Source organism: Rhipicephalus microplus, chromosome X (genome assembly GCF_043290135.1).
Source record: "Rhipicephalus microplus isolate Deutch F79 chromosome X, USDA_Rmic, whole genome shotgun sequence".
Taxonomy (NCBI): Eukaryota; Metazoa; Arthropoda; class Arachnida; order Ixodida; family Ixodidae; genus Rhipicephalus; species Rhipicephalus microplus.
The window spans coordinates 173790431-173814261 of NC_134710.1; the positions used below are offsets into that span (position 1 = coordinate 173790431).

At 41.9% G+C, this 23831-nt stretch overlaps 1 protein-coding gene across 2 annotated transcripts in view; it reads left to right on the forward strand.

Moving 5' to 3' along the window:
* Window positions 1-17931, forward strand: part of LOC119177155 (solute carrier family 66 member 2) — a 59246-nt gene extending 41315 nt beyond the window's left edge. For both annotated transcript variants that reach the window (XM_075878232.1, XM_037428554.2), the window contains 2 exons: window positions 2629-2845; window positions 9413-17931. In XM_075878232.1, the coding sequence (XP_075734347.1) occupies window positions 2629-2845; window positions 9413-9611 (416 nt within the window). In that variant the 3' untranslated portion in view covers window positions 9612-17931. The remainder of the gene's footprint in view (window positions 1-2628; window positions 2846-9412) is intronic.
* Window positions 17932-23831: the final 5900 nt, after the last annotated feature.

The following is a 23831-nucleotide window of genomic DNA, read 5'->3' on the forward strand; positions in this document are numbered from 1 at the left end:
ATTATGAGGAGCTGCTACTTTGAACACAAATATTTTATTGCCAGTTTCAAACATAGGTGGCATCAGCTTAGCCAGTGTAAGTGGGTCCTTCAACCCTTTTTCCCTTCATCTGAAAGCCACATTTTTGCTACGAAGACTGATTACTTACATATATCACCACTTAGGTTGCTGGACCCTCCCGCTTTTAATGCTTCAGTCATAACACTCGCATGACATGCTACAGCGTAAGCTACCAACTCTGACTGTTTTCTCTCTTTACTTACGTCATAAAATGCACCCTAGCGCAGCCTGCAGGTTTTCTCCTGCCAGAAGAGCAGACCTAATTCATATTATGAGGCAATTTAACAACCACTTTCTTCCCCTTAACCTTGGTAGTGTTTCAAGTACTAGTTGAGCTATGGGAAGCTGTCATGTTCAGTGAAAACTCCGAACTTCAGGAGGCTATCCTGAGATTGTAGAGGAGGCCTACTGTGAGTAGGATAATGTCCCTTGCTTCTCGCAGCCCCTTTCTTGATGGCGTAAACAAAGTTGTCTTAAAGACTATAGTTTTTCTTGGGGTACTTTGACGCAAAAATTTTTGTCTGTCTGTCTGTTTGTCCATTGTAATGATACCTCAAATGGCACCAAACGATACCCCAATTGGTCAACCCCATTCGTAGCGGCCGCCAATATTTTTCAAGTTTCAGCATTCATACATGTGTGATTGTCAATTAAAAAGCAATTATTGCACATATCTGAGGCACTATAACAGCACGTTAATATTTTGTATGTGTGTCTTTATACTAGAGAAGCTATACATAAGTAGTTTTGAGGACCGTAGCGTTTATCACGGTGCACTGACAATGCAACGTGATGCTCAAAAAGGCAAGTGTTTCTAGTGCTTTGCTAAAACGACACGGTGGTGGCACCTGCCCATCGCTTTGCGTTTTACACCTTATCGCCTCCAAGACAGGTATGCTCGCCTTCCTTCGTTTTCGAAAATAACTGCCAGATAACGCTTGTGTCTAACGTGCCTCAATGCGCTCATTCGCCTTCAATGCATAGATCGAAACTCTCTAATGTAGTGCCTCCAGAATACAATTTACCGATTTTCTCGTGCAGAACATCAAATAAACATTTCGATCACTCCCTTCACATGCAAGACTATCGTCTTTCGATGGCACTTGCAGTGAAACATGCTGATATGGGGTCAATTTTTTTTTCTTGCATCAAGGGCAAAGCCATAAATACGGTAGCAACTGATTCTAATGCTGCTTGAAAAAAACCAAGAAGCTCTATCTGCAATTTGCATTTTAGTGAACTGTGTAAAGTAACCTTGCTTCCTTGAAACTCGGTAATCGCAGACACTGTTCGTGCCCTGTGTGCATGTTGCAATATGCACACTGTAACAGTGCCAGTGCACATGCAATGTACCATAATCATTTCTGCATTTTGTCTTACTGAGGTTGTAGTGTAAATATAGTGATTAATGATCGTTTTTAAAAATAAATACTTTCTATTGATGCACACTGTTATCTATTAGCAGCTATTTGAGCCATTAATGAAAAATATTCAGAATCACAGCGGGAATAGCTGCTTTTACTCTCTGACTGACATGATAAACGTTTTCCCATTGTTGTAACTCAAGGGTTACAGAGGTGTGCATCCTTAAAAGGTGCTCAAGGGCTGATGTCTGAGGCACTTGCCTGTTCATGAAGCAAATTTGCTTTGTGGCATTTCTTTTTGCGCTACTCTTAGAGGCCAAAGAAGCATCACAAGTAGTCATCGTGCCTAAGGGACCTTTGGTGGCACAGCACACCTAGTTATCCCTTGTTACATTATTCATTGTAAGTGCCGTTTTCAGTTGTAGCTGCCTGTGTCATGTTCTCTTGATCACCACTTTTTATTCAGATATAGTTGTGTGCATTAGAAACTGGTGTGCATGCTGCTGAAATTCGCAGTTCACAGAGTTAAAGCAACTTGTTTCAGTTGCTGTGCTTATCATGAACTGCATTGGGTAGCTAGCATACCAGGTCCTACACCTTCTTCTTCAAAGCAATGTCAGGGTGTTACTCTTCCTTCCTTAATTATTCCAAACATTGGGATAATAAACAAGATCTAGCATATGGGTATAGACATCATTACATTCACCTGTACCATATGGTACATTATTAAGGAGGATTCACCACTGTGCAGCTTAGTTTTCTGGTATTTTAGATGCAAGTGCTGCCTCAAGCAATGTAAGCATAGTGCACAACAATTTAGAAAATCACTGGTGCCTTTAGCGAGGACTTATCTGCTGCAAAGCCAGGTGATTTTAGATTCCTAAGAAAGAAAAGCTTGAATGTACTTTATTTTAACGTGTTCCAATGACAGGTGACCACACTCCATATACCATAGTCATATGATTACTTGCTTTTCTCACTTTTAGCGCCATCCTTCTAGAGCTTTTCTCTTGCCAATTCTGTCCCCACATTGACTGTCTTACAATTTCCTATGCATCTGCGTAATTCTCTTCATTTTGCCAGGAAGCATTCTTTTTCTCTCTGTCCTTGTGCTGAATGCTTGAGGGTCTACATTGTTTCACAAGTGTGTTGCTGTATTTTATAAAAGCAATTAAATTGTGTTAATTTTCTTTTTGACTTTCAGATTCTCCATGGCGTCACTTTTGGGCATGGACAGACTTCCTGAGTTATGTAGAATTCATGGCCACCTTTGCACTCTGCTCGGGGTCCCTCTTGTACCTGCTGCTTGATGTAGAGATCGTGGTTGAGGCTGTAGGCTTCGTAGCTTTACTCACTGAAGCTCTTCTAGGGCTGCCTCAATTCTGGCGTAATATGCGGAACCAGTCTACTCATGGCATGAGGTAAGGGTAACTCTTCGTTATAGTGATCATGCTCTATTAAGTCTGTGAAGCAGGACTTGTTGCCTGAAACACTATGAGAGGGAATGGATGCTGTTCTAGTACTGCATACATGAAGCATAAAATGAGAGGATTAGCAGATAGTGAACCCAAAAAATGTATAACGAATGTGACCTTTCCGAAGGTCACAGGTTCGGTCCCTGCCAGTGGCAAGCTGTCTTTCCGTCCAGTTTACTTTCTTCACATCTATATTACAATAAACATAAAACAGTACAATTAACATTCTCTATACTTTCCTTGCCTTCATTGTCTGCTAGTTTTCATTAAGTTTGGTCAACCAAAGAAATGAGCCCTCAAGAATTTCCTTCCTTTATTCAATATGAGAGGCGACTATGTTTTGCATAAGCCTGATAACCACAGGCGTTCTTGGGTTTGTTTTGTTTACATCCTCAAGTTGTTTCTTACACCGCAAGTTTGTATAGCTTCTGATGTTTGTGCACAATCGTATAGTTAGTCTGGTTACGTGCGTGGTCCACACTTCGCTGGGGCGTAGTGTGCTGGTGCTGGCTGCAGAGCTTCTCTTAACGGCATGAAGGCCTCCGGAGCACATCTTGGCCCTGACTACGAAGCAGTGCAAAAGGTTTTAGAACTGCACGCGATATTGTCATTTTTTTAATACAATATGCACGAAAATGCAAAGAATTATGCTTGGATGCCTATATTGCAACGCCAACCTATGCGGTGTAAGGCGGCTCATGGAAAGAGGTGATGCTAGGTGAAACAGTGAAATTCATTGGACATCTCATTTATAGAAAAATTATTCACATCATGGGTATCCATCTACTTCTATCGGAACACTAGGAGACTTATCGCAACACAACAAAAGTTTACTGAGAAATAATAGCAAAAGTTGAGCTAGCTGGTGGTTCATACTTGGGAAGTAAAAAAGCGCGGTGTCGTCTCTTCCTCTGTTCTTGTCCATATTTTTTGCGCTGTTTTTACTTTCCAAGTATTACTGAGAAAAAGTGTACAACTACAGTTGTGTCTCACGAAAAAAAACTATGCAATGCTTCACCACAAAGCAGCACCTCGGTTCTGATTTTCTTTGTCTATGTGAAGAGAAACATTTTTGTACAACATTCACTATTTTTTATACTGTTCTTGGGTTATTTTACTACGAAGTGTATATTCTGAATTTTATTTCTTTTGAATATTTTTGCATGTATAGTGTTTTTTATTGCACTGTTCACCAGCTTGTGACCAAAAATTCTATACTTCTCACTTTTTTTATTCATTCTAAAATATTTTTGTTGCTCTATAATATAAATTTTTTGGAAAGAGCATTTCGTTGTGCAAAGTTTAAAATGCTGCAATGCGTGCTGGAGTACTTTTCTAATTGGAAAAAATAATTTCCCAAAACATATGAAAAACAACCATTTTTACGCGATAACGAAAGAGTTAAACATACAGTCGAGCCCACTTATTACGAACCTGTGTGTGACGCGGCATTCGTTCACTGTATCCCGAAGTTCGTAGTAAATGAAATGCAGCTCTAATAGTTGCGAGTGAAAACAATTTTTTTTTTTTTTTTTCGTGGAAAAGTTTGTAACACACGTAGTTTCGAAGAGCAGAAGCGATAAGGGTGGTCTCGAGATTATTTAAAGCAGCAGCGTGCTCTTCGCTGAGGCCCATGGCATATACAAGCTGCCTGAAACTTTTAATGTAGCCAATCACTACAAGCACGCTTGTGGGCACTGGCTTTAAATTTTCGTCCTCGTTATCATCCGATTCCTCCAAGTCGCTCTTGTCGCGCACTTCATTCACAATGCCCTCCTCCGTGCACTGTTCCGCAGTGTCGCCATCATCATTAACTGAAATGAAATCGTCGCAGCAGAAGTCCCGCCTTTCCATGTCAAAGCCGACGACGTGCTGCCTCAAATCGTTGCCGGGGTAGTCTTGTTCGGAAGCTTCAGACTCAACATCGGGTCCGACGTCGACGAAGTTGGCCTCGTGAAAACAGTTTGGCACACATGTAGCCATCAGCTTTACCCACGGAGCCTTCACCATCACTATAGTTGCATACAGGGGCACCTGAAGGGGGGCCAGTTGGCTACGGGGCGGTCAATAGCTGTGAGCAATGTGGTTAAACTTTCGACGTTTGGTTGAACGGCAGGAAAACACCCAATAGATTCTTAACACAGTGCGGAAGGCCTTCCATCTGCCATCTTGACCACAGACGCAGACCAACAGCAAGCAAAACGTGCAAGCATGACGTACAAGCCAGGACGTGTGGAACTGCTCAGGGCCAATTTTTAGAGAAAGAAAAAACAAAAAAAAAACTTCGGAATTCGAGTCAGCATCGCAGAGTGGTGGAGACAGGGAAGGAGGTGCACTAAAGTTGAGGGAGGGGAGCAAAGAGAGCGAACGGCAGGAAGGCGACCTTGAAAACTGGAATAAGCGGGAGGAAGACTGGTCGGGTAGCTTGCTTGAAAAGTCCGCGAAACGTGCAACTGATGTGTAATAAAACTTGGAAGAGAGGTCTGCACACGCAGAAGTAAAAAATCCGCATTATGGCGTCAATGGGCTTGTGCGGCCCCGCCAACTTCGATAATTCCTGATTTGTTCCGTGAAACAGCCGTTTTTTATGCTTCCACATGCGTGCAGAAGGCATGCTGAGTGGATTACGAAGTGAGCGAGAACAGGTCCTAAACATGCAACGAATCGCGAATAATCAAGGTCGGTGGGGTAGCTCAAGCTTGTGCACTGGTACGATACGACACCGATCCAGACAAAACGCAGATGATCGGGTACAGTCGGCAGCCGACAATGTTGGCACAAAGTGTGGTCGCTGTAGACCGGTGATGCCAACGTTAGTGTAGCCAGCGATGAAAAACTGAGGGGAGACCAGTCAGCTGACCTTAGCGGTCTTCGATAGATCGGTGGCATTGTGAGAACGCGATCCTCCTGAGCGATGCGGAGTGGGTAAAAAGGACGAGGGGTCGGGGGGGGTAACCTAATAAAAAAATGCTCGGAGAGAGCGACAACTAGAGGGTGGCCAAGGCAGGATTGGCGTAGTTGGCATTAATTTATGAGAACCTCGCCGATTTTATCGGCGGTCGAAAGTGGGTTCCCGGGAAGTCGCCAGAGCGCCGGCTCCGTTCGCTGTAAACAATCGGCGGCGCTCAGAGATGGTCGTTACAAGTGGGATTTGGTGCCATTGAAATAATGTATATTTTTATGGTCACGCAGATATTGTTCGTTTTAAGTAAAGCCGTTATATTCGGGCTCGACTGTATATGAATATATGTTTATGAATACCATAGCCGGTGTATACAGAAATTTCACAGCTACTCTGCTCCTCCTCAGGGAAAGCAGAGAAATCCCAATCAAGGAGTGCGGCTAAGAGGTACACTGTACAATGTTTAGAATAAGTTTAGAAGTAATGACAAAGGGCTAGGTTATGTATGATTAAATGAAGAAATTGGCATGCATAAAATGTCATCAGCTGGCACAGGCTGATATTCTCAACTACACAACCTTGCAGTGGACAGAAGACAGGCTTATGGTAATGATGATGACTAGGCTTGTGCGAATATTCGAATGCTTTGAATATTCAGACGAATAGTAGAGTATTCGAATTCGCTTCGATTGCAATTTATATTACTGAAAATTGTGTATTCGGACGGAACGAATAAAGGCATATTAATCAGAGTGTATTGCTTGTAAAGATGGTTTCACTGCAGTGTAGGGATGGTGAACCGTGAAAGCACCTATGCAGGAGAAATCCGCTCTGCCGCGAAGCTCCCCTTCAAATTTAAAGGGGTTCTGCAACACTTTTTGAATTGTCAGAAAACGTTACCGATTGGTAGTCGAGGCTACCAAGGACACGCAAGCCAAATATTATTGCGCAGCACGTGGCATGCGATTCACAATAATTTCTCAAAGACAGCCAAACAGTGCTCTCTTCTTTGGCAAAGGATCCCCATCCTCAGAAAGCACGCGTGACCTATTTTCGTTCCTCGTGGCATTCCCCCCCCCTGCTTAGCTTCGAGCACTTTTGTCGCGACGAAAAGAGAGAATGCACTTGCAGCGTGCGAGAAATTTTTGCAACTCCTCGCGTACTGGACGGATTCTAAACATTTTTGCGGCGGTGAATTCATGAGACAATAAGCATCTTTAGTGAATCCATTCCATGGCTACTTGAAAAAAGGTCGCATGGTCCCTTCAATTAAAAATATTACCATCAAATTAATTCATTTTATTAAGCTTAAAAGCTCGTTATGACAGCTTATATGCTCTAAGTATAATAAAGTTTAAAATGTTACGTATTTTAAAGGTTAAGACTCGCATCCTGTTGAAAGCCAAATCCTGCTACTACTCAAAGTTCTTTTGACTTCTTTTGAACAATAAAAAAGGCATTTGCATAGAGGCCCTACTTCAATTTTCAAAAATATTGTGTAATTTAGTTAGGTCATGATAAATATGCCCATTTTTCTTTATATGCAATATGTACTATTCAAATCCGATTCGAAATTATTCGACCAAAATCACTATTTGCTTCAAATTCGCTTTGAACCTAAAATTCATTATTCACAGAAGGCTAATGATGGCCAATACAGCCTTCTAGAAAAACAAAACAAGAATATTCTCAATCCATACTGTTTTGGGGTCATCCATTGGCAGATTCGGAGCACTTGTTGTAATACTTTTTTCTGCACCATGCGGAGCAAGTCTATTCTATTGGCGGATTGAGAATTCTCTGTGTATGTTCCATTGGCAGATCTGGAGCAGCTCCATCGCGAGATCCACTCCACGGAGCAACTTTTTATACTCTGCAAAAATCGTCGGATTCGACACGAAGTCGCAAGCCTTGAAACGTGCCTTGAAACAGGCCAACTTTAGCCGCGCCAATGGACACCGGTCGCATCAGTTGCGCCTCGCGTCGGAGTTCACATTTTGCTAGCGTAGCTTCGCTCTGCCCAGTATGCCCACTCAAGCAAGAAGAGGGACACGCGCATCGTGTTCCATTTTATTCTGCCATTTACTCAAAAGGGAGCGCATGTGTTCCATTGGTAGGTTCCCGTCTGTAACCCTCCGCCAGAGTGGAGTGCTCCGGCACAGAGTTCGTGGGTCACTCCGAATCCGCCAATGGATGACACGATTTGTCTGGTGAATTTATTTACATAGCAAGTCTTTTTAATGTTTCTTTTTAAATATCTGCATTTTAGTCTTTAACGTATTGGGAAATATTAGTCACAGGTTATTTGTCAATCACTAATTAAAATTATTTTTGAAGACATAAAATCACATTATATAAGTGATAAAACAAAACAAGTGCTAATGCCAAACCAACAAATCAATACATGACCTGCAACTTCAAGATAAAAGCTGTGTTTCTTATAAAGAGAGAGAGAGAGAGAGAGAGAGAGTACCCGATTCAGAGTTTATACACCTTGTTGACAATTAGGGACTTTCAAAAATGATCTTAAGGGCTCTTAAAATTTTCAAAAATTAATGCGCTCCTTGAATTCATTGAAAATTGGTGTTTGCCCGCTGGTGCGCAACTTCGAGCTGTTGGGATTTGGTGGGGCACAACACAGAAAGTGTTACTCTAACGCAGTCTGTAATGACTCTGTAGAGGCCATAGCAGTAGCCCTATGGAGCAATCAGAGCTGCCAAGATGGTAAATTTGACAGTGCCCCAAACAGCACCTTGTAATTTCTGCATATGGCTTATTTGCAATAGAAAATAGGATTAGGTGAAGTTTGACAAGTGTGGACTTATATCCTACATCATGCAATCAGCATATCATTATTCACTTCTCATTTCAATACTAGCCCTGGGGACAACACGGTTGTCCATATTTTCAAATATTGTCTCGTATTTTTAATCAACTTACTGTGATGCTATAAAGATCAGTGGCTCACTGTCCAAGTAGCTAAAGAGAGGAAGCTGTCAGTACAGGGTACCAATACAGTGAGTATTAGGAGAATGCTAGGAGGAAAATAAGACTAAAAGAAATAGCAAGAGTGCATCTGTTTTGGAGCTTAGAACGCTAGAATAAAAATGGGAAAGAAAAGTCCGAACTCCAAAATACATTGAACTGTAGAAGACAATGTGTTGACACGTATTGTGAAGATACCGAAGCAAAAAATGACATCTCCTTGAGCCAAGCTGAACGACTTCCAAAAGACAGCCAAAGAAAAGGAGTCTGAGGTGGAGAATGCTCAGCAAGAAACTGCAGCTAAAAAGGAAGATGTTTTAGAATCGATCACATGATATTAAAATGCATGAAAAAAGTTTGCTTTTCCTCTCTTTGAATTTTGGCCTTCAGAAGCCTTGAAATTTTTTAATTTTTCTTGAATTTTTATTCGAACATTCTCTACGAACCCTGTAAATGCTATATGAACTTTCATTTCATAAATTAAAGAAGTCCTGCTATGTCTAGACCTGATCCTCATTTTGTACTTTGCCAAGCACTAATTTTTTAGCATATCTGGTTAACTAGGTGTGCTTTCTGAACTGGGATACATGATGCCTAATGCTTTGTATCTGTTTTGTCCATTTCAGCAACCAGATGGTGCTCATGTGGACTATGGGTGATGTTTTTAAGACTGTCTACTTCATTATGCGGTCAGCGCCATTCCAGTTCTGGGTTTGTGGCAGCCTTCAGGTATCCCTCGATATTGCCATCCTGATACAGGTGGCATGGTATAAATACAAACCAGCATCCTCAAAGGTTCTCAAACGCAGCAGTCATATCAGCTGACGATGGCTGGTTAGAGATGGTGCTCATGTGTTTGTGACCTTAGTCTTTACTACAGTGGGCTTTTTGTGACTGAAATGCATTTGTCTGCACTTTGTTTGATATTGAGTTATGATTATATATATCACACTTTCCTTAGCCTCCTTCATGCCAAAAATATGTGGAGCAAGCATCAAAATGCTTTTGTTATCTTTTGACAAGCAGCATCCTGTGTTTTTTTAATATGTATTTGTATGATATAATTCCCCCCAGACATTATTATCAAATGCAAGCTGCATAAAGAAATAGGTAAATGACAAGCTGGCTGTCAGAGTTCATGTCGCAGCAAGCTAAAATTGCATTATTCAGATGAATACTTTACTAGATTATTTATGGCTTTTTTTTTTCCACTTCAGTGTTGTCTTTCATGTAGCCTTTTATGAAGTAGTGCACATACATCTCATGTTATGTTTTTTTGTGAGTTGTGAGGTTGGACAGTTGATCTCAAAAAGTGGATGAACATTTCATGCAGAAAGAGGGGCCTGTCTGCTAATTGAGCACTTCATGCAGAAACCTCACTAGGGAGCTTCCATAAGCACACAGGGTCACCTTATATGCATCCAGCTGTTTGTCTCTACTGAAATGTGGATGCCTTGCTATGCTTGCTGAAAAGGTGGCTTAAGAGAATTAGTGCCTTACACTTTAGTGCTCTGTGGGAAGCTCGACATAAATGTTGCTAGGGCCCAGTTGTGAATTTCCTGTAGTTGTTTGTTGGTTAAAAATATGTGCTGTTGCACTCGAGGTCTGTTTTTGCAGACGTCCTTTAACACGGCAACTTCAGTTTGATACCATTATTATTCTTTATAAATTTGCTTGTTCTCTTCAAGAAAGATTAAGTTTGAAAACCCTGGAAACCATGCTGATCTGTTTGGCTTGTTGTTTTGCTAAGTATATAGTAAATAACAAAAACATTTTGTTATATGCTTTTATATCATAGTATATGTATTATATAGTGGTTCTATATACAGGTAGTGAATTCTGTATTGAAGATGCTTGTTTTACCTTCTTTATGTCTAGTTATAGATCCTTGTGATGCCGACCTTCATAGATACCAGTAAATCAGCTTTTAGCGTAAGTTTTATGTGGAGTGACTCTACGCTTTCATAATTACACACAGCTTTACGTGGTGCTAGCGTGAGCCCTTTAGCCTGGACCGTACAGTGCCTAATCTTGTTTTGCATATCATACAGCCTAGTTAAAGCCCCTGCTCTGCAAAGTACATTGAAAATATTCTTTTATGAATGAAATGTTTGGCGAGTGATGGATTGCTTACCCCCGTATTCAGAAATGCCCCTTGACTTGAACTTGACTTGCCACTGCCTTTTTTGCAGCACAAATGCACTTCAAAAACGCTGTATTGAAGGTGCTGGCAAGTTAAATTCATGTCAAGGAGCTTTTCTGAATACGGGGGTTTATAAGCAATTGCACATTAGTTATAAAATAAAATTTCATACTAAATGTGAAATGCCCTGACAGATAATATATATCAGGTAAGCAGTTATGCCAACACAGCACAGGTAGTTTCGCAAAGTATTTTGGCAGGTGCTTAGGGGAATTTTCATGTGATACCATACCATGCACTCATATCTTATTATATTGACATAGGACGTTCTATATCCACGTTTAAAATTAAAGGGGCTTTATAACACTTTTTGAGCTATGTCAGAAAATGCTGCCAATTGAAAGTCAAGGCTCCTGCAAACATGCAGTTCAAACATTATGCAGCACACGGTATGGAATTCACAATAAATTTTTTTAGTCAGCTATAAATAGCTCACTCTTCTCTTGACAAGTGATGCCATAAGCTCAATTTGGCTTATGACACTGATTTGGATTATAGTCATTGGCTGGTTTGAGCACCATGAGCTGCGTAGTTACTACGGCTATTGCGTGACATTGTAATATGCCTGAGCCAAGCTCTGTAGTGGTAGAATTAGACACAATATAGAATGACACGTAGGGTCTCATGGTCATACTGAACGGGTGCCACACATTTTTTACACACACAAAAAAACTCAAGTTCATAGCATGTGCTCACATATGGGACCTAGCTTGTCTCCCTCTTGTAGCAGACCCCTCCCCCCCCCCCCCCCCCCCCGCTCATTGGGACGATAAGTGGGGATAAGAACTGAAAGCATGTGGCAAATCCCTATGAATTTGCTTGTGCTTAACAAATTCTAATAATTTTTGCAGCAGTCAATTCATGAGCCAATAAACTCGGAGAGTGAGGTCATTTTGTGATTACTTCGAAAAGTGTTGGAGGGCCTCTTTACGGTACTTCATCCTGGCAGTCACTATGGTAAACTTGTCAGGACAACAGCTAAATTCACTGAGCATTGCGTTTCCCACCTGTTCGCTAAGCTAGCTAGCTGTCTTCAGGGCTGAACTCTCAAGCAGCGGTTCTCAGCCATGGATATTTCAGGGACCCTTTGTAAACCAGTGGAACCGATGGGGGACTCCTTGCAGTAAAAGAGAGGAGGGGAGAGTTATAAATTAATGCTACGTACTGCATGAAATAGGCACATTTTATTTTCACATGGAATAGAATGGTCAAACAAAACTGCCGCATCAATTTGATCTCAACACTTTAATAAGTTGTGCTGTCTGCAACGACATTCGACCTCTGTCTAGCTATGTTTGGTGTTCAAATATGCAAGCCGAGAAAAAGCATGATCGCATGCATATGTCGCAAAAAACTAACAAAATCTTTACAATCATCTCATTGAGAAGGATAAACGTGTCAGATCCTCGGTAATGCAAACTTGTTATGCAGTAAAACATATTAAAAAAATCGGAAGGGGCTGCTGCCACTAGACATGTCACGAGGCTCATGAGTGTTGTGGGCCACCAAAAATGGCTGAACAGGCCCTTAATCTGAGAACGGCTGCTATAAATCGCAGGAACTTTAAAATTTGTCTTATTGGAAGTTCAGTGTCAGCTAATATGTGGAAATAAATAAATATTCCCAAAGGATTTCATCACTAGAAAATCGGCTTTTACAGTGTACTATACTTTTAAACTACTATAGTGACAAACAGGTAAAATTGTATGCCAAAGTGAGAAAGCTTAATTACAGGGCAAGAAAATGCGTAGGCAGGAAAGCTATAAATTATGGTGAAAGTTATCCCATGTACTGTTTTTTTGTGCATTTTCATATTTTAGTTTTTGTTTTTCTCTGCTCTTAAACTGAAGTATTGTATGCAAGTTGCCTAGCAATGTATATAATTGTGGAGGTGTCTAGATTGTCTTTTTTTTTGGTTCACTTTCTTGAGGTGCACTGTGAAACTGCTCAGACTTTTGCAAAATGAAGTGCTGTTTCAGCTTCAATACATGACTTGTGAGCATCTTGTAACTATGGTGGTACGAAAATGAACTTTGGACTCTTAGCACAGTAATGTAGCAAAGTCTTCTGCATTTGTTGTCAAGTGTGGGTTTGTGCTTCATTTTGGACAAGATTGTGCTTCATTGTTATACAGTCGATCCCGGATATGTCGAACTCAGAGGAGATTGCTAAATAGTTCAATATATCGATAATTCGAAATGCAGGATATGTCTCTTTAAGAGTTGCCTTGTAACGGTGCGTGTTTCGGAGCGGTTTCCAGAGTTTGTTCCTGGCAGGAGCTTGCCTATTTGCGGGGAATATTTAACAAAAAAGCACGAGAACAATTACACTTTATTTGGCATGAAAGAAGTCCGTGACTTTAGATTGCCTCTTAATTTTTAGCCATGAAATTCATAAGGCCATTCTCAATATTGTTCAGCCTCTTCAGATAGTCTAGTCCTGTGCCTTTGATAGCGCCACAGTAGCAGCGAGTGAGGCTGAATTCCGACGAACGTTTTGCAGCGATGCACAGTTGCTTCGACGCATCGTCGGCATCATCATCGCTGCTCAGGTCCGCCGCATCGACACCGGCGACATCGGACACAATTTTCGCATCGGTGCGGTCTGAAATGGCTTGCACCTCACCATCAGCATTGATGAAATCGGTCACTGTGGCCCCATCAGCGATGGCACCTGCGAACGCAGAGAGCTGGCCGAAGTCGTCGCCGAGGCATTATAGGTCGCTGGCTGCTGTCATATCGCTCCCAAGGTGGTCAGGTGATTCTAATAGGCCAGCTTTACTAAAGCAGTTTACGACTGTGGTTTTCTTCACATTGTTCCATGCTCGAGTCATTATTTGAATCGTTCTGAGCAGGTTGATTTTCAGTTCGACCTCCAAACGAAGGTTGATCGGGAGCCGTGCACCAGATGTCGCCTGTATCCTACCTTAAGTGCTTTGATAATGCCTTGGTCAAAAGGCTGTAACCTTGCCATGGTGTTGAGTGTCAAAAACTTGATAGTGATTCTTTTCAAGTGGCTAACAACGTGGTGTGCAGAACAATTGTCTACAAGAAGACAAATGTAGCGATCTGCCTTCTCCAATTTGGCATCCACAAGCGCGGATTGACTCGGAGAAAAGGTCCCGTGTCATACACACGCTTTTTTATTAAAAGCGTATCGGACCGGGAGGCTCTTCGGTTTCTTGAAGCAGCGCAGCAACTTGCTCTTGCCGATAAAAAACGGCCGCAGCTTACAAGAACCATCCAAGTTCACTGCAAGCAGAATTGAAACGCACACTTTGCTCATATTACCCCCATGACAGGAAGACCCCTTCAAGTCCAACGTCTTGTTCGTCAACATCGGCCAGAACAGCGCCGTTTTATCGGCGTTGAAAATATCCAACGGCGAAAAGCTGTCGTGAATTTTCGGCCATTTTTGGACAGCCACTTTTTTGTATCCTGGCTGTTTGTCGCTCTACTTTCGCCGGACAAGGTTTTTCTAATGATGACGTAGCGGTTTTTTAAGCATTTTGCCAGCTGGTGCCACCAATGAAATCATCGACCCTCAAGACTACAGCAAACCATTTCGCTTTCTCCATCAACATCGGTCCGTTAATAGGGATGTTTTTTGCCCGAGTTTTCAAAAAGCAGGCGTATAGTACCTTCTCAACTTTGTCGTACTTCTGAGTACCTTCTCAACTTTGTCGTATGCAGGAGTACGCACGTGATAAGCTTAAGAATGGCACGACTGGGCAGCCTATGCCTTTACATCGACTTCGTTCTTCAATATCGTGCTTAACGTGCTTCGAGAAATGCCGAATGCTTCTGCGACCAATGACTTCTTTTCGCCAGCCTCCACACGCCGAATGATGTTGGTTTTTGATAGCCAAGTCTAAGTTCTTCTGTTTTTCACGTCCATGGTCACCAGCATCAGCAGATATCGTGCACACCGTGATCACAAGTCGGAAGCGTGAAAGCGGTGAAAGCTACACACAAACAAAGCAACAAGGGCAACTGGAAATAGTGGCTGAATCTGTTAAAACCAGCCAGAACATGGTTCAAAACATGCTCTCGGCGATGGTGATGGCACTTAGGCTTTCACAGCATGCAGCTGCAACATTTGTAAAAACATAGAACGAGGAAAAAAGCCGCCAGGGATATATAGTTCGCAAAGGCATGGCCTTCGAGATTGGAAATACCCACGAGGTGCAGGTGAGAACAGATATTGAAGGCTATGCTTTTGGCTATTGCATGTTCGAATGCATGAAAGCAAAAATAGTTTCGACGCGCACGCACAAAGAGGGTTCTTAATTTTTTCGTTGCATGGCTAAATTGTCAAGGCACTAGTGCGGCGAAGCGTTCGATATATCGAATGCGCCAGCATATGATAGTTCGATATGCATGCACATGTTTCCTATACTTTTACATAGGATTTTCAAGGAGATTTTTTGTCTGTTCGATATAGCCAATACGATATATCTGAGTTCGATATACCCGTGATCGACTGTACATATCAATGCAATGACTGTACCTCATTTCGTACATAGCAGGCAGTGCAGAAGTGGCACTTATAGTGGAGTTATGGACGACTCCTTCCATCTGCTGACAGGGTACTTTTTTTTTTCATCTGCAACTCTGTGTATGAAATTTTGGCTTGATATAGCAGTGCAGTTTGGTGTTACATCAAATCACACGTTATGTATTTGTAGTCCTTTGCGTGTGACTTATTTGCACTGTTTTCACTACCAAAACCACGATGTGATGATATGACTATGAGACATGCCACACTGGTGTACTTCGAATAGAGTTTTATCATCTGGGGTTCATTAAGGTGCAGCTAAATTTAAGTGCATGGGTGTAATTGCATTTTGCCCCCATTTAAATCCACCAATAATGGGAACCCATGACTTCCAACTTAGTAGTGCTATACCTTAGCTTACTGAGCTACTGTTGTGCATAATTTGGATTGCCAGTGTGTGATGTATTATGTTTTAATTGCAAGAAGACTTGTTACACTGTGGTCACTGATGGCTGAAATGTGTTACTCTACTCATACATACTATACTGACAGTGCAAGCAGGTGGAGTACATAGAAAGAAGTAAACGATTCAAGAGGAAGTGATTAAGTGGCTAGTTTCTTTTTGAACACAACCTAATCATCAAATGGGTATGAAAGCCAAGGAAAGCATAGGGTGCACTTATAATTTGTAGTTATCAATTGAAGTTTAGTAATTTTGATGTTAAGGGAACTTAACTTAAGTAGGTGACAAAGAAACTATTTGCTGCTTGTGGGGATCAAACTTCTTATCAAAAAACGAGACAACTTCTGACTAACGAATGAAGGGCGCTTATAAACCACAAATATATGAGAAATGAACTATGCATAAATTAACAATGTGCCTAAGTCCTTAAAGCTGTGCATGCTGTTAGTATAATACCAATCATCTATATTGACTTGCCCAATTACCTACAGTTCTACTCTGCTTGTTCATAGACATATCTGCATGCCTTCTGTAAAAGTGTGTAATTATACTATATTTTGCAAAACTTTCAACATCATCAAGTTATAGGATGTATAAATATATCTTCCTTGCATATTTAATATAATATTCTTTAGCTGCAATTGTGAGCAGTAAGTGAAGTGACAGCAGCCTTTCCATTGTTGCCTGCCATGTACTAAATGAGGTATATATAGTTATTTAAATTGTTATTTTAAAGAAATGGCAGGGCGTTGTGGTAGTACAAATGGGGCACTTTTGTTTTGCAGCCATGTTTTGGCCATAGTTATAAAAATATTGATGTTGTTGATTGTAAGTGCATTAATGCTATATTCATGGTTGTGTCTCCTTCTGTAAGTACACAATCCAGTGTGTAAACAATGTTAGTTGTTAGCACTGTGAAGTTTCTATTGGTGTTTACTTCCTGAAAAGTTTTGAAATTATCAAATCTTGCTGTTTGAGGTATGTGACATATAAAATGTTAATGTGCATTGTACTTTTCTCATTTTCTGAAATGTTAGGGGAAACTAGTGAGCTATATGTACCTAGAGGTGCCAGCTATCTTTTGAAAACTAGGTTTATGTGGCTTTAGCTGCTTGTGTGCTTTATTTTTTCATGCTTTTTACTATAGTGCATAAATATTTAATTCTACATATTGTAAAGATCTTAGACCTGTACAAAATGCCTAATGTATTGCTACAGTTGAATACAGAAACTGCTTGTGATCTGCAATTTCATTTCCAACACTCTCGGAAATTTTATATGGGGTGTAGGAGTGCTTACCAAAGAACATATATACACATTAGTGCTTGGTGGCAACTGTTGATGCTGAATAGTAAATGTTTTGGTGCCATGCTTATCAAGTTTACAGGCTATCAGTCTGATTTTCAGGCTGACAGCACTGCATTTGTTCTGATACTGTGAATTGATGATTTTTGTTGGTACATGTAACTGTTATGCTCATTTTCTTGCTGTCAAGAAATGGAGAGGGCTACCGGCCGGGTATTTGCTCTCACAGTCGTTATTCTTGCCATTTGTGGGCTGCAACTACATTGCAATATGACGCTCAAGAACACTGCAGCTGAAGATTGTTCCAATGAAATCTGTCCATAAAACTGGGCCATCTTTTCATGACATTGGCCCGAGTTTATGCTGTTTGCTAAGTCATTAAATATTCTGTGTCATGGGTACAACCAGCTGTGGGTGCTACTGTTTGTGATGGTGGTGACTGTGGCATTTAGAGGTACTTAGTTTCCACCCTACTGGAAAGGACATTTTTCATTTGTGTCATTTAGCAAATTCTATTGTGCTCTAAAATTCTGTAAATAACTTACCGTTAAAAGGAGAAAACTGTGTGTAACATTGAAAACCGGTGTACTGTGAAAAAAAAAAGAGCCCAACAGAACCACCTGTTGATGTACATTTTTCCTCTCTATTAAATGAGAAATACAGCCTGTTCCTGCCAATTTTGTGTTTTCTTTCTGTTAATGAAATAGTGGAACAAAATTTTAAGCTATGTTGTTACAAAATTTTCGCACAATGTGATGCATATGTCACTGGTTGATTTTTTACGGGCCACAACTAGAGAAGTCCCTGCCCAATAAATCCACAGATAAGAAAGTTTCAAATTGTATGCATTTAGAAATGATAAGAGTGATGCAATGCTCAAGTTTGGTGAAATGCTGCACAGCATTTCATTGTTTTCAGTGGTGTTACAGCTCTGCCAAATCTCCCAGGTGGTCGAAATTTCCAGAGCCCTCCACTACAGCGTCTCTCATAATCATATGGTGGTTTGGGAAGTTAAACCCCACATATCAATCATCAGCTATGCTAATTGGGCCTAATCGTACTTAGAGCAGTCTTTTACAGTTATTTGCTTCAAAGTAGCATTTTAATGAAAAATTGTGCTGAGTATGCATTAAGCAAGCACAAGAGCTTTCTACAAACCAAAAGCTAAGACTCACTATGATCACGAAGGTGAACCAAGTGGCTGTAGCCATGGGTATAGTTGATGCTTAAGCCCCGTTAATGAGTGTGAAAAGGCTTTAGCTGTTGATGTTGATCCTCCATTGCTGTTTTTATTTTCCATACCTCTGTCCTGGCTGTTCAGCATCAATTAACTTGCCTTTCCTCCCGCTAAATCTGGTTTTACCAGTGTTCCTAAAGTATGCTTATTCCCTTTCAGACAGTGTCATCTTACATTTAATTTGTTCCATTAGCGAGGAGTTGCCGGTGGCACATGACCAATGACTTATTTAGTTAGGTACATGCATTAGTACAGACCACTGTACCGACGAGAGACCCTCTTGTCAGCATGGAACCAGTCGCAGTTTGTCCTCAAGAGCAATAAACTAATGCGATAGCAACAATTTGTAATGTCATACGAAGAATGTCTAGCAGCTAACCCCTTTAGCATTCAACCTGGTGTAACCATGGGTGTTCGGAAGGTGGGGGTAAGGGGGGGGTCGAATGTTTTTGTTAGAATTTCAGATATTTTGCTATGCAGTAGCAATAAGCTACACAGCTCCATATTAGCGCTCTCAGGTCACGCATATCTGTGTGAAACGGCATCCAAGATTACCAGCCAACTTTGCACGTTGAACGCTGCTTAACGGCAGTTAAAGGAAAGGTGGATTCCTAACCCCCTTCCCCTGCATATGGATGCACTGCAAGAAGTGCTTCGGGTGACCTTGGGTGTAAAACAAAATGCTGGCGTGAAGAAACACGAGCAATGCAGCGAGCAATGAAGTTACCTTCATGCAGTCTATCGCCTCATCTAACACTGCAGAACGCAGCAAACAAAGAAATTGTCTCCTGCTGACTCGTCAAGATGGTGCGCGTGCAACTGCGACCGGCTGTACTTACACATGAATCTATCCATTTGAGCAGTGATCATCGGCTGCCACCCTCCAATGCTTTTACTCGCACATAGAACAGGCGAGATGCGTGGCAATGCTATTGCAACTTGTACTAGATACGAAACCTTTTAGTGACAGCATAAATGCGCCTGGACTGTCTGTATATTTGACACACTGCTAAAGCCTAAGTTGGCTTTGCCGCAGAAATATTTTCCTTACACAAACTTATCTGCGCAGGCTACTTTTCTCGCCCAAAGCCCGTTCACCCCTGTATGTTCAATTCAATAAGCTTATTTAATTAATTTTCAATAATTCTGACTGTTCATTGGCCTATATCCTAAGTAAACTTACGCTTCGATATCATATGTATCCGCTATAACTCAATTTATTTCGTACCAGTTTGATTTTGAACAGTGGAGCTTGTCAAGCTTTTCGTTGTGCCTGGTAGTGCAAAGAAAAACGATCACCATGAACTGGTACGTGCTCACTTTGTCTTCTACAACTTATGATTCGCTCCCAAAGATGCGTAATCTGATTTGTCTGCTGTGGAATGCAACAACTACGATGAGCGAGTCTGTTGCATGACTAATATTACGTGCCATCACGTAATAACTACCCTCGGAGCTAAAATAATGGCACAAGATCACGTGACGAAATCAAGTGACACTCGCTGGACTAACATGTAACTAGTCACATGGCTAAAATAACTGCTAGCATGTGCTTACATGTATAAAAATCCCGCAACTAAAGATCACGTAACGTTTTAGTCGTATGGGAAAACGACTATTAGTCACGTGACTAAAATCAGTAACAGTAGCAACTAGTCATGTGATTGGAATCGCGCAACATTGCGTAATTGCTAAACTCGCTTTATGTTGCGCCATAAACCACATTAGTCACGTAACTAAATGACGCAACACAGAATACCTAGTCACTTGAAATATGCTCACACCGAAACCATGTTAAAGCTTAAGACAACGTAACAGCTAGTCACGTGACTAAAATCGCGTAACCAGTAATGTGGCATGTTCCTATGAAAAACATAACGGCTAGTCAGTTGACTAAAATGGCATCACTAACAGCCAGCCACGTGACATGTTAACACCATAAGCCACGCAGCTAGTCGTACGTGTTACTAAAATCACGTCATGTCGCGTAACAGCTAGTCACGTGACATGTTTCCGCCAAAACCACGTGCGTACGTTGGGGAACTCCCCGAAACCAGAGAAAAATAAGTCTAGCCATGCTCACGACTGCTAGCAAAAACTTAGTATTTCTAGCAAAAGGTTGACATAACTTCACTGGACTAAACACTAGATTCGCTGTTGGTTTGCGGCGCACTTTTTTTTTTCTAAGCATTTTGCTCGAGCGCGAGTTAGTACCGGAAGAACGTGCTCAAGTAAACAACTCGCAACTGCTTAGAAGAAAAACATGAGAAGTGATGAGAAGAGCGTCAATCGGTGATCGTGCCGGTAAAAGAAAAGCTGGTCCGCTGGCAGGAGCCATACAGGAGCAGAGTGGCCACTGGCGCTTGCTTGTGGGACAAGGCCAGCGACATTAGGTGGCTTCACACCCGCGCTCTCAAAGCGCAATCCAGCTTCTTCTAGTCAAGATCGGTGGTTGTGGCAGGAAAGTGAACCCGAGTCCCCGAACTTAGCAGTGCAACGACTCAGTCGGTGACCTACCGCGACGCACTCGCACAAATGGGCTATTTCTACTGCCCGCCACTCAGAAATTTTTCTTCGGTGACTGTAAAATTTAAATTTTTAGTTCACTTTATGAGAATACTGCACCTTAAACGTTTTTTAAATTAATTTATTCATAAATATTTCTGTGTATTCAACACTGACTAGATGCTATTACACATCATTGTATTGGATGTGCATTGTCAATTTATATGAAAGGGAACATGGGAGGGTGTGGTCCGCGCACTGCAATTGCTGCTGGCAGTGCGTTCAAATGGCAGTGAGAGCAACCATAGTCCCTTCTCGCGCCATCTCGTGGCGAGCAAGACAAGCAGTCATTGATAAGATTGGAACCCCTTCCTCCTTCAAGATGATTACGCAAGAAGCCTGGTAATCGCCTTGAAGTAGGCCTTGCAATCTTGCCTGCGATTCAATATTATCAATGACTGCTTGTTTTGCGCGCCGTGAGCGGACGCGAAAAGAGACTGTGCTTGCTCTCGCTCTCGCTTGAACGCGCTGCGAGCAGCCACCGGAGCGCGCAGGCCACGCGCTCCCGTGTTTCCTTACATAAAAATTCACAGTGTACACTGGATTCTCACTGATACGTTTTTCACGAGAACCGGTAAATGAAACGCAGTCATCCCACTCCTGCGCCAAACGCGCCAAAGTGCGCCAAATCAAATATACTGCGCCATCCTAACAATATCAACGAAAATTGCGCCAAACTGCGCCAAACTCGGACGTGGAAGCGTCGTCTATCGCCGGCAATATCCACGTCGGTGCGTCAAATCACGTGCACTTTTTTCTCGGGGCCACCAAAGTCAAACGCTATTTATCCGGACGTGTTTCCCAATGACGCTTGCCCCGCATGTGGGGATGTATCCACGCTGGCGCACATGCTCTGGGAGTGCAAGGCAATGTACACTAACCCCAACACTACATCGGTCAGGTGGGAGGCGGCCCTACGCAGCTCCCTCCTGGCCGACCAACTTTGGGCCGTCCAGCAGGCCCGCGGAGCGGCCGATAGGCTTGGCCTAACGGTCCCGACGTGGGAGTCGCCCGCTGCGCGCTGACGCGCGCCTTGCAGGACCTCAATAAAGTTTCGCAACCAACCAACCAAAGTCAAAGTTACGTACCAAGAGTTATTCCGCTTAATAAACAGTGGTCGCGCGTGCGTCCTACATAATCCACAATGCTATGTTTGGTGCCGACGCGACTTTTGTTGTGCAAATCCGCTTAACGGCGAAACGCCCGCTGGGGCTCGTGACGTATAGCCGAATTGGTAGCATGGAACTGTAACGGCGATAGATGACGCTTCATCGGCGGCGCGGCGGCTCATCGGTGGACGTCGTTCGTTCCAGGAACGCTGCGGCTGATAGCTCGTTTGAAGAGTTGCGCAGCACGCAATTAAAGGGATTTTCACTAATAACTTCACGCCGCCAGAATATCCGTCACGTCTACTTCTGGACGTCGCGATCTAAATTTCTGGGCTTCACGTCCACAGAAGAACACGTGAACGATGGGAACGCGTTGACATGTTTTTCTCTAATATACTTTATTCCTAGAAATTCATTCAGGAAAGCTTTTTCGTAATGCCTTCCTGCAGCACATCCGCATTTGTAATCGCTGTTGTGGTAAAAGCCCCCCAAAGACCCTGCTTCTGACTCGATATTGCTAGGATCGGAATACAAAAATTTCCGCGTGCTTCTTTTAAAAATGTTATCTCAATAATAAAAGCATGCGTCCTGGTAATGATTATTATTATTATTATTATTATTAATATTATTAATATTAAGTAATAGCAGTATCTCTCTAATAATGTGACTTGGAAGCCCGCCCCCCCCCCTCCACTTGAACTCGATCATCGTCGTTTTTAAGTAGCCTCCGAGAATAGGTAATTTTCTGAACAGCATGCAGACGTTATGCCACGAAACGGAATCTGTGGTTGAGCACAAAAGAGCGTAGGAAGCAGTCTTTGTAAGCGAACATAACATTTAGGGAATATTTAGCGTTAGTCAACTCTTATTTCGAAAAACTCTATGCGGATGGCTACTTTGGAAATGTATGCAGCGATAGGCTGAGGGACACAACGCGTCGTCAATAAAAGATAAAGGAATGAAGTACTCGGGGCAACTTGTGCACTCGTTTTCATAGCCATGTTCACTTACACAAGCATGTAGATTGATGAACGTTGGAGAAAGCTTCGCTTCACTTCGACATGAGCGTTGGATCTGTACTATTTTCTGCTTCGAAAAGCGATATTCTGGGGAAACAGTGGATACTTAAAGAAGAACATAAACGCGCGTATGTGCGGGTGCACATTATTTAGTATATGGCATTTCTTGGTTCTTAGGCAGCAGACGATAGATGCAGTGAACTATGCTTACGTAAACGATGTCTTCACTACCTGCTGACAGAGCGTGTGGTGGTGCACCCTTTACAGGATTTATACAGATTAGTTTTAAATGCGACGCATTTCTTTGCGTACTGCAGACGTTCTCAGCGTATCTATCTATCTATCTATCTATCTATCTATCTATCTATCTATCTATCTATCTATCTATCTATCTATCTATCTATCTATCTATCTATCTATCTATCTATCTATCTATCTATCTATCTATCTATCTATCTATCTATCTATCTATCTATCTATCTATCTATCTATCTATCTATCTATCTATCTATCTATCTATCTATCTATCTATCTATCTATCTATCTATCTATAAGCCTACGTCTAGGAGCTCTCGTGATCACCCCTTTGATTTAGGGTAAACCAAAATTTGTACGGAAGAGTGGCATGATTTGATGAATATGACTCT